The sequence below is a fragment of the Cucurbita pepo genome, chromosome LG02 (genome assembly GCF_002806865.2).
Source record: "Cucurbita pepo subsp. pepo cultivar mu-cu-16 chromosome LG02, ASM280686v2, whole genome shotgun sequence".
In the NCBI taxonomy this organism is placed as follows: domain Eukaryota; kingdom Viridiplantae; phylum Streptophyta; class Magnoliopsida; order Cucurbitales; family Cucurbitaceae; genus Cucurbita; species Cucurbita pepo.
In genome coordinates this window covers 10,891,904-10,901,680 of record NC_036639.1, presented here as the reverse complement: position 1 = coordinate 10,901,680, position 9,777 = coordinate 10,891,904, and the positions used below count along the sequence as shown (strand labels likewise).

The window sequence follows — 9,777 nt, the reverse complement described above, 5'->3', positions numbered from 1 at the left end:
CTACCCATATTAAAAGAATTTAGGATTTAAATAAAGGTCGCTATTCCAATCGTCCCACCACCTACTGATTCCTTTTAATTATTATTCAGCTTTGCAAAAGAAATTGATCCAAAAGCTATAAAGATCTGATATCCTAAGCAATAACCAACTAAATTATTGTAAATGATAGCTGGAGAACTTTTCATTGATTTCGAGTCATCGTCACCATTCCATCAAAACCTATGCATTGGCAATGGATTCACTGCTTTTCTAAACACTATGAGTTCGATCTGGCCTACTAAGTAGTAATCGAACAGGAATTCATAAGAGAATGAGTTTAAGCTATAATAATCACCTGCTCAAGAATTATATAGAGCTGGAAGGTCAAATAGTTGTCTCATGAGAATAGTCGAGATGCAGATAAACTAGCCTACATGCTCATAGATTGATAACAACCGTAAGAGTATGGCACCTTAAATGTACCCACAACTAATTTCACGAGATAATTGTTAAAAATCCATGGAATCCTAATATCTAGAAGTAGATAGTATGGATAGTAGGTAGTGACCATCATGAGATTTGAACCTCTATCACAAAACTTCTTTAACTTGCCCCAATAACCACAGACCAAATTAGGGGTAGTTGTCATTAACTGAATACTACACTCTTCTTTCTTCTTTTCTCCCTCAAGGGAATCATATGTAAGAGGGTGGGTGGGGCATGATCCTGTGTGAAAGCACTGATGAACCTCAAATGTGTAGCAGTACACATGTCCTTATGCTATTTATTACTTCCCACCCACCATTCATCTCCATTTTTTCTCCCAAGGATGAAAGGATCTATTTCCTTGTGATGCTGACTTAAAAGCCATTAAAGCCAGCACTACCAGACCCCACAAAATTATGAAGGGATATTTTTAATGAAAAGGAATTTTAAATGTTATCACTGAGATATATGACCACCTAACTCCCTACACTCATAATCTCTAAATAAGTTACTTTATTTTTTCACACATACACACACAAAAACGTTGTGCAATACAGCTCTACTCGTGAAGGATTTGGTGAAATCTATATGATCAGTAAGGCAAACCTAAATTTGGTGGTGATCAATCAAAATCAATAAATAATATAGCTAAGCGTTTTGATTTTTTAAAAAAAAGAAAGAGATTTAATCGCATGAAGTAACAGAGAGAGCTACACGGAGGTCGTTAGAAGTACCGCTTATGTACATTCGATGAGTCTCTATTGCCTCTCCTCGAGCTGTAGGGGTCGAATCTGCATAATGGTTTCCACTCACACGATCTCGCAGTGAAAAGATGATCTCCCTGAGGATTGGTTCGTGGCCATTGAAAAGGTTACCCATGCTCAAGACCTTCCTCCATGATTGACTGGCTGTAGGAGGAGTGAAAAGGCTTGATATCGCCCCTCTTTCATGGCTTCTTACTAGCTGCTTTTTGTTAAACTCCTAAGAATGAAACACATTTAGAAGTGAAAGTCAGTACCAGACTCGAGCTGAGGTTAAAATGTTTTATCCAGGATGATCATAATGAGAGGTTATGACCAACATAACGAGAACAAGTGTAGATTTAACTTCAGTTTGGAGAAGTTTTTCTTATATATTAAATTTGAGGCTATATATGTGTGTGTGTGTGTGTTTTAATCCCAAACGTTTGGGTATTCTTTCAATTCAGTCCCTATTGTTTAAAATGTTTCAATCTAATCTCTTATGGTCTTCTTAGTCCCTCATTGCTGGAAAATTTTAGGTTAAATTACCAATTTGATCCCTATAGTTTTGAGAGTCAAAATTTAGTTTCTATAGTTTTAAATGTTAGAATTAGTTCAATATGATTTGATAAAATCCTCATAAATAGAAACTATAAAGACTGTTTATGAAGTTTTATCAAAACATAGAGACATGATTCTAACTTTAAAATCAATCCTAGTAGCTAAAACTTTCTCCAAATCATATGGAGCAAATTTATAATATCCAGGTGATGATAAACCTTCATTGCATAGTACTCTTAATGAAAAGGTAAAGGTGGACATTTAGAGGAAAAAGAATATCAAAGAGAAATGTTTCAAAATCCTCCCCAAATTTTCTTGAAAATTGGTAGAAATTTTGAAATTTATTTTCTTAGATGAATCTTCTTCTCCTCTCAATTCTATAGTTTCACTAAATAGTATTATGTCATGTAAGTTTATCATTAGCTAATTTCAAAAATTTTCAACAATTTTCAACGGTGAGGGACTAAATTAAAACTTCTAAAATAATAGTGACTATTAAAGAATTATCTAAACATTAAAGACTAAAGTATATATTTACCTAAATTTGAATATTTAAGGCCCCATTTCATAACCATTTGGCCTTTTTTTAAAAAAATAAAAAATACCTATAAATATTACTTTCACCTATGGATTTCCTAGTTTTGTTATCTACACATGTAAGGTTATAAAAACTGTTTAAAAAACAAAAAAAGTGTTTTCAAGAATTTGTTTTTGTTTTTGAAATTTGGCTCAAATGAATTCTTAAAAAAGGAGAAACTCATGGTAGAGAAATAAGGAGAAAACAAGCACAATTTTCAAAAACCAAAAGTGGTAAAGAAATAAGAAGAAAACCAGCACAATTTTCAAAAACCAAAAGTTGTAAAGAAATAAGAAGAAAACAAGCATAATTTTCAAAAACCAAAGCCAAATGGTTATCAAACGGGGCGTAAGAAACCATAATATTATTGAAATGGAAAATTTTCAAGTATAAGGCCCTTTTTCTCAGGAAAGCCTATAAAATGATTACCGTTTCAAATTTATTGCTCGACATGCCAGTTCCCATTCTTGGCAGGTAAAATTCGTAGTAATCTTTGAAGATTGCTTCAGACAGACGAGGTGCCTGTAATAATTTACGATGGAGAGAAGCTGCAAGAGCCATCAACTTTTCCACGTTGTATTCTTTCAATTCAGTCCCTATTGTTTAAAATGTTTCAATCTAATCTCTTATGGTCTTCTTAGTCCCTCATTGCTGGAAAATTTTAGGTTAAATTACCAATTTGATCCCTATAGTTTTGAGAGTCAAAATTTAGTTTCTATAGTTTTAAATGTTAGAATTAGTTCAATATGATTTGATAAAATCCTCATAAATAGAAACTATAAAGACTGTTTATGAAGTTTTATCAAAACATAGAGACATGATTCTAACTTTAAAATCAATCCTAGTAGCTAAAACTTTCTCCAAATCATATGGAGCAAATTTATAATATCCAGGTGATGATAAACCTTCATTGCATAGTACTCTTAATGAAAAGGTAAAGGTGGACATTTAGAGGAAAAAGAATATCAAAGAGAAATGTTTCAAAATCCTCCCCAAATTTTCTTGAAAATTGGTAGAAATTTTGAAATTTATTTTCTTAGATGAATCTTCTTCTCCTCTCAATTCTATAGTTTCACTAAATAGTATTATGTCATGTAAGTTTATCATTAGCTAATTTCAAAAATTTTCAACAATTTTCAACGGTGAGGGACTAAATTAAAACTTCTAAAATAATAGTGACTATTAAAGAATTATCTAAACATTAAAGACTAAAGTATATATTTACCTAAATTTGAATATTTAAGGCCCCATTTCATAACCATTTGGCCTTTTTTTAAAAAAATAAAAAATACCTATAAATATTACTTTCACCTATGGATTTCCTAGTTTTGTTATCTACACATGTAAGGTTATAAAAACTGTTTAAAAAACAAAAAAAGTGTTTTCAAGAATTTGTTTTTGTTTTTGAAATTTGGCTCAAATGAATTCTTAAAAAAGGAGAAACTCATGGTAGAGAAATAAGGAGAAAACAAGCACAATTTTCAAAAACCAAAAGTGGTAAAGAAATAAGAAGAAAACCAGCACAATTTTCAAAAACCAAAAGTTGTAAAGAAATAAGAAGAAAACAAGCATAATTTTCAAAAACCAAAGCCAAATGGTTATCAAACGGGGCGTAAGAAACCATAATATTATTGAAATGGAAAATTTTCAAGTATAAGGCCCTTTTTCTCAGGAAAGCCTATAAAATGATTACCGTTTCAAATTTATTGCTCGACATGCCAGTTCCCATTCTTGGCAGGTAAAATTCGTAGTAATCTTTGAAGATTGCTTCAGACAGACGAGGTGCCTGTAATAATTTACGATGGAGAGAAGCTGCAAGAGCCATCAACTTTTCCACGTGCTCAAAAACAACACATAATCGTCTTAGGTCATCAATAACCTCACTCTCAGCAGACAAACGATTTCCTGCAGCATACTTGCATGACATAAACATGGGCTTCAAAGGAAAATGATTGTAATAAAAAAACATGAAGATTATATATTTGTCTACCTTGCAAGAACTTCAAAACAGATGCCATAGTAGAGTAAAGTTGATCCATTTTAGCTTTCATCAGTTTCAATCCTCCATAGCTAGTCTGACTTAATGTATCTGCTCCAGCTTTGAAGGCAGTACAAACCATTTGTTCAAGTAATTGATGTGGTCGTAATGTCTCCAGGTAGTGGAGAATCTGCAGAATTCGAGATGTCATGAACAACAAAACTATGAACTCAAAAGTACAGGGTTTATTAGTACATAAAGGCAAACTCAATAAAAAATACTATTAATTACAGCTTCCCACTTTCCACAATCCAGGCGCACACATGAAGTTTCTTTCTTTCTTTTTCTTTTTTTTTTCTTTTTTTCTGATGGGAAACAAAGAAAGGAATATATATCATCAAAAGAGAAACGCACCGCCTCAAGGCCTTAGATATGAAGGGTCCCTAACCCTAGTTTGGAGGTAAATAAATAAAGAGACTCTAGTCTTAATTGATGAGCGAGCACTGTGTTACCAAAAGAATTATGTAAAGCACTCCAAGAGGAGGCAGCAAACTGTACATTTTCGCAAAAAAGATTGAAAGGAGAAGTCTTATCTTGGTTATTATTCAACATCAAATTGCTTTGGTTAAAGTGCATTAATTGAAGTCCACATATGCAGTAATAGTACTTGAACCATTCTTCGGCTGAACACAAATCTGCAGTCATACTAAAGTTCCGAAGGTTAGTCTGCCCCTTAACCTTTCGGAGCTACTTACTGATGGATTCTTCTTAAACTTACCACATTAACATGGTTGTAGACCAATTACTAAATGCAATATTGGCGTGCAATTTGGATGAAGCTGTTAATCCCTAAAAACGTAGGTTTTATTTTTCCTAATTATTTGTCTGTCATAAATGCTTTGAAACTTAAGTAACTCTGGGAAGCCATGATTGTCCTTATTCTACGACAACACATCTTCCCAACCACAATGTTTCAAAATTCAGAAAGAACAAAAACATGAGTTTATATATCTAATAAATATACCTTTTCCCCTTCTCTATTCGGATCCAGCAGCGACTTCTGCTCTGAAACAGGCAAGGCAGGTGCATCATTCCATAGTTGTCGCCATAAATTCCCATGTTCAGACATTCTTTTCGACAAATGTCCTCGAGGAGGCCAGTTATCCTTAGAAGTTTCCGTAGCTGAGCCATTTGGTAAACCCTCACCCTTGGGATCAGAATCCTCCCAATCTCTCGGTGAATGCCACCGAATAAAGTCTTCAAAGACACCATCAGGGTTTGCTGCTTTAAATGCTGACATGTCTGCTCAAAATTCCAAAAATATTATTTACTAGAATATTGCAGTTACACTAAACTATGGCACAGAGAGAAGAAAAACTGAAATACAAACAAATTTTTTTTAATGGGAAAAGAATTGTACACTTGGCACATCACAATAAGAAGATACTACATCAACACAAATGGACTTTAGATTTCTGTCTTCTCGCAGCAAGGTCTTGTAGTACGAAAAACAATCAGATTTAAGATCAATTAAAATGTGAGCATTAAAAATGAGAATTTGATCCTTAAATATTACAATTACTAAAACAGTGGTCAGAGTAAAGTTGCAACCACCATAACTTCCATTCTTGGAATCAGTTAAGTTAATCATCTTTGGTTCGCTATAAATGACTACATTTTGTAAACCAATATGGCAAAAGAACACTCAGACAGTTAAGTTAATCATCTTTGGTTCGCTATAAATGACTACATTTTGTAAACCAATATGGCAAAAGAACACTCAGACACTAGACCTTTCACCTAAACCAAAAGCTTAGTTAGTTAATTGATATGTACGTAATTTGTTCTAATAATTTATTCATTTTTCCCTTTAACATGTTCTCCTCTAGTAACTGTATGGCTATATCTAAATCAATAAGTAGGGAAATGCAAGAAACTTAGTGTTTAGTAGCATAGTGATAACTTATTTATTAAAGGGTAAAATATATTTTTTCTCCCAAATAAAAATCTAGTTTCTGTGTTTCAAAACTAACACTTTTGGTTCTTGAGATTTAAATTTAATTTCTATTTGGTCCTCACGGTTTAAAAAAGTGACATGTTTAAACAGCTTAATGCAAGTTTACATCACATACTCCCCACACTGTAATAAATTTTGATAGAAAAAAATACTGGTCATTAAAAGAAATTTTTATTAACAAAACATTCCTTAATTAGGTTCTTTTTCCCAAGATTTCAGTTAATAAGAGCCAAGGCCAATGCAGATGCAGTAATGGTAGCAGAAAATCGTTTAAAGTTATCACCTGAAGATAGAATATCTTTTTCCAACTGAGCAGAAAAATCCTGTCACAGAATACAATTATAATTTGGTTAAGAATCTTCCAAGCAAAGTAAATTAATGTAAGAGAAAAAAAAAAAACAAGTCATTGTTTTGATGGAAGAAATTGCAGGTACGGAACAGTATAAAGGTCATCATCCAAACATAAATACAAAAAATTCTATAGTTAAATTACAAATTTGGTTAGTCCCTATGGTTTAAAATGTTAGAATGAGTTCCTATAGTTTGATAAATTTTAACTTTCTCCAAACCACAAGAATCCAATTTTATCATATAACAATGGTTGAAGGAAAAATCTGTGCTAATGTAAAACCAACATTCTTCAAAATGAATTACTGATGACTTCGACTGAGAATTTCAAATTACGATCACCGTAGACATTTGGAGTTTACTATCTTAATCTTGAATTTTCTTCCGCCAGAGCTATATTCCAGCTCAGGACTGTAATACTTAGTACATTTGAAGTTCACTCTTCTCAGTAATGTCAGTCATGGAAGTGTTATAAACAAAGATGTCATCAATTAAATTTGTGGGGGAAAAAATATAAGATGCAATAGCTGGAATCTTGTAAGAGGCACTAACAAATGAATCACCGAAGGCCTCCACAGCTTGGAGCCTTTCTTCATGCATGTCCTCCGTCATGAGTGGTGCATCCTATAATAACAAAATTAAAGATAAATAAATCCTTTTTTTTTTTAATTCAACCCGGATAGAACACAAGATTTCAGAGTGGGTGTAATAAGATCAACGTGTGTGTGCCCCCGCATGAGCATATATACGAATTGGAATGGAAGTTTGGAAAAAAACCTGGGTGAATGGAGCATGCATACTCTGGTATGAATTGAGAAGCATCATGGTTCCTACTATGCCAGCTGAACCACGTCTCGTTGAGTCTGTAGACTTTTGATCGGTAAATGATATCACATCTTCAGACTTGGTTCTCTCTTCGAACAGATTTGCTTTAGATTCAAACTCAACCTCTGGAGACAAATGGCTGCATATTTTGTCCAAAAAAAATGAAATAAAAAAAGAAACCATGTTTGATTTAATTTAAACTACAATTCCAAGAATTCATGTAGCCAATGTAGCAGATCAGCAGTATGCCCTAACCAATACAATCTAACATCAGAAATTCTCAGCCCTGTCTCCATTAAACCCTGAGAATATCTATCACAATCCTAGAATTACTATCTATCGTGTGCCAAACATTGTGACCGCAAATTTAAGTGTCTGTTGGATTAATGTCGGTAATAAATGAAGTATGAGGACAGGAAGGAAATGGTTTTATTCAGAAGAACACATCTGAAGTTTCTTTAAAAAAATGGTGTAATATATTAATATGAAATAAATTTATTGATGGTATAAAATAGTATCTATTCTTCAATTAAGTAAAACCGAAGAGCTCTCACTTCTTATTTCACCTGTCACATTTCCCATCAAAATTTTCACCAGGTGTCTGCATAGTGGATACATCCTCGGAAACTGGACCATCTTCCTGCCAGTACGGTAATTTCAATGTTTCTTCCAGGTCAACAACAAAGAGCAACTTGGACATTGTAGAAAGTTGATGGCATTAAAATAGCAATAAGAAAATAACAATGTTGTGACCTCAGCACGAGGAGATTCGGGATCCTGGCTCTCAAGACAATCCTGAAACTCCTCAATAGACTGATGCTTCCTCTCGATGCATATAGCCAGCTGCAGAGCCACCAAAAATCAAATTAGTTTTTTTTTTCTCCCGCCTTTGCAGTGATATGCTGTTTTTATGAGAAACGCATGTTTCAATGATAGAATGAAAGAGGAATAACTCGAAAACTGGAGTAGAGGTAATCCATTTTTTTCATCAGGTCATTTAAGCTGTAGTCGGTGAAAGGAAAAAATATTTACACCTACTAAAAGCCTGAAAAAAAAAGTATTTTTCAAAAAATCTTTCAGATGGGAGAGATTTGTTGATGAAATCTCTATTGTTACTTTCCATATGAAGACACCAAAGGAAGGCTCGGACCACCTCAACCCATAAAATCTCTTTCTCCAAGGAAGATCAACAAAATACAATATTCCAAAGCAGATCAACTTGACAAAAGTAAATAATAAGGGAGAAGAACAGTTTTTCAACCTCATAGTCTTTAGGTAAATGCCCCCTCCCAAGATCGCCTTACCACATTAAACTCTCCTCCCAGCACCCAGGGCTCATAGCTCTCCACTCTTGCAAACCAAAAGAAAGAATAATCTTTCCAATTGACAAATGAAATATGCTAGGAAAAAAAAAAAAAGATGAAGAACCCTAGCCCAAGGTAGGATTACGGATGAAAGTACAGAAGTGGGAGAGGCGGCTTGCATTTACACCAATATAAAGTTAAAGAAAACCAAATTAAAAAAAAAGTGTCAAAGGGCTCCAAAGTGTTGTTGAAGACGCAGTTGGTTTTCTCAAGTTAAAGCTTCCAAAAGGGAACCTTGTTAATATTAAATCCAGTCTTTTTCTCATCTTCGGAAGAGTGTCCTTTTCCAAAAGATAGAGGAGAGGAGGTCTGGCATTTTGTTAGGAAACGCAATATTTCACATGAGGGCATATAGAAAAGCTATTTTTAGTTCAATTAGAAGTCTCCGGCCCAATAAAATCCTTTTTGTAATTAAATTTACAAATTCAAAAGAGATTTTAAGTTCTCGTCAGGTTCTACATGAGATATGTTCTCTGTTCTCCTAATACAACTGCTGTAAATTTTTCCACAAGCATCAGGACATTAAGCTACAATTCAATAAATTTCCAGCAGATATTCCTTGCGTGGAGGCTTGTGTATTCCAGCTAATAATCCTGCAAATTTCAACAGTTGTTCTTCTATTTTCTTTTTATTTCCTATTATTTTACCATTAAAACAGAAAAGTTAACGGCACAAAGCTTTCAAATAAAATATCACAAACTAATCCCAAAAGAATCCCGAACTTATACAACAGAGAACCTACAGCTAAGGTCGTGTTACCACCCAAAGAGATGATGTCACCCAAGACTGGCTTAAACACATCTTACTATGGAGTCACATTCACCAATAATACCAAACTGCAGATATTTGAACTGTCAATGCCGGACATAAAGTGCACAAATACCCCCCCCCCCAAAAAAAAA

General features: G+C 33.7%; 1 protein-coding gene across 3 annotated transcripts in view; it reads right to left on the bottom strand.

Moving 5' to 3' along the window:
* Positions 1-961: 961 nt before the first annotated feature.
* The window catches only part of LOC111786723 (rab3 GTPase-activating protein catalytic subunit), a 15,403-nt gene continuing 6,587 nt past the window's right edge, over positions 962-9,777 (bottom strand). For 2 of the 3 annotated variants that reach the window (XM_023666955.1, XM_023666968.1), the window contains 10 exons: positions 8,265-8,354; positions 8,078-8,151; positions 7,464-7,650; positions 7,239-7,310; positions 6,622-6,661; positions 5,346-5,623; positions 4,334-4,511; positions 4,140-4,248; positions 2,773-2,875; positions 962-1,446 (listed from right to left, as the gene is read on the bottom strand). In XM_023666955.1, the coding sequence (XP_023522723.1) occupies positions 1,150-1,446; positions 2,773-2,875; positions 4,140-4,248; positions 4,334-4,511; positions 5,346-5,623; positions 6,622-6,661; positions 7,239-7,310; positions 7,464-7,650; positions 8,078-8,151; positions 8,265-8,354 (1,428 nt within the window). In that variant the 3' untranslated portion in view covers positions 962-1,149. Of the gene's footprint in view, positions 1,447-2,772; positions 2,876-4,036; positions 4,249-4,333; positions 4,512-5,345; positions 5,624-6,621; positions 6,662-7,238; positions 7,311-7,463; positions 7,651-8,077; positions 8,152-8,264; positions 8,355-9,777 lie in introns of all 3 variants that reach the window. The other variant, XM_023666961.1, reaches the window with a different exon arrangement.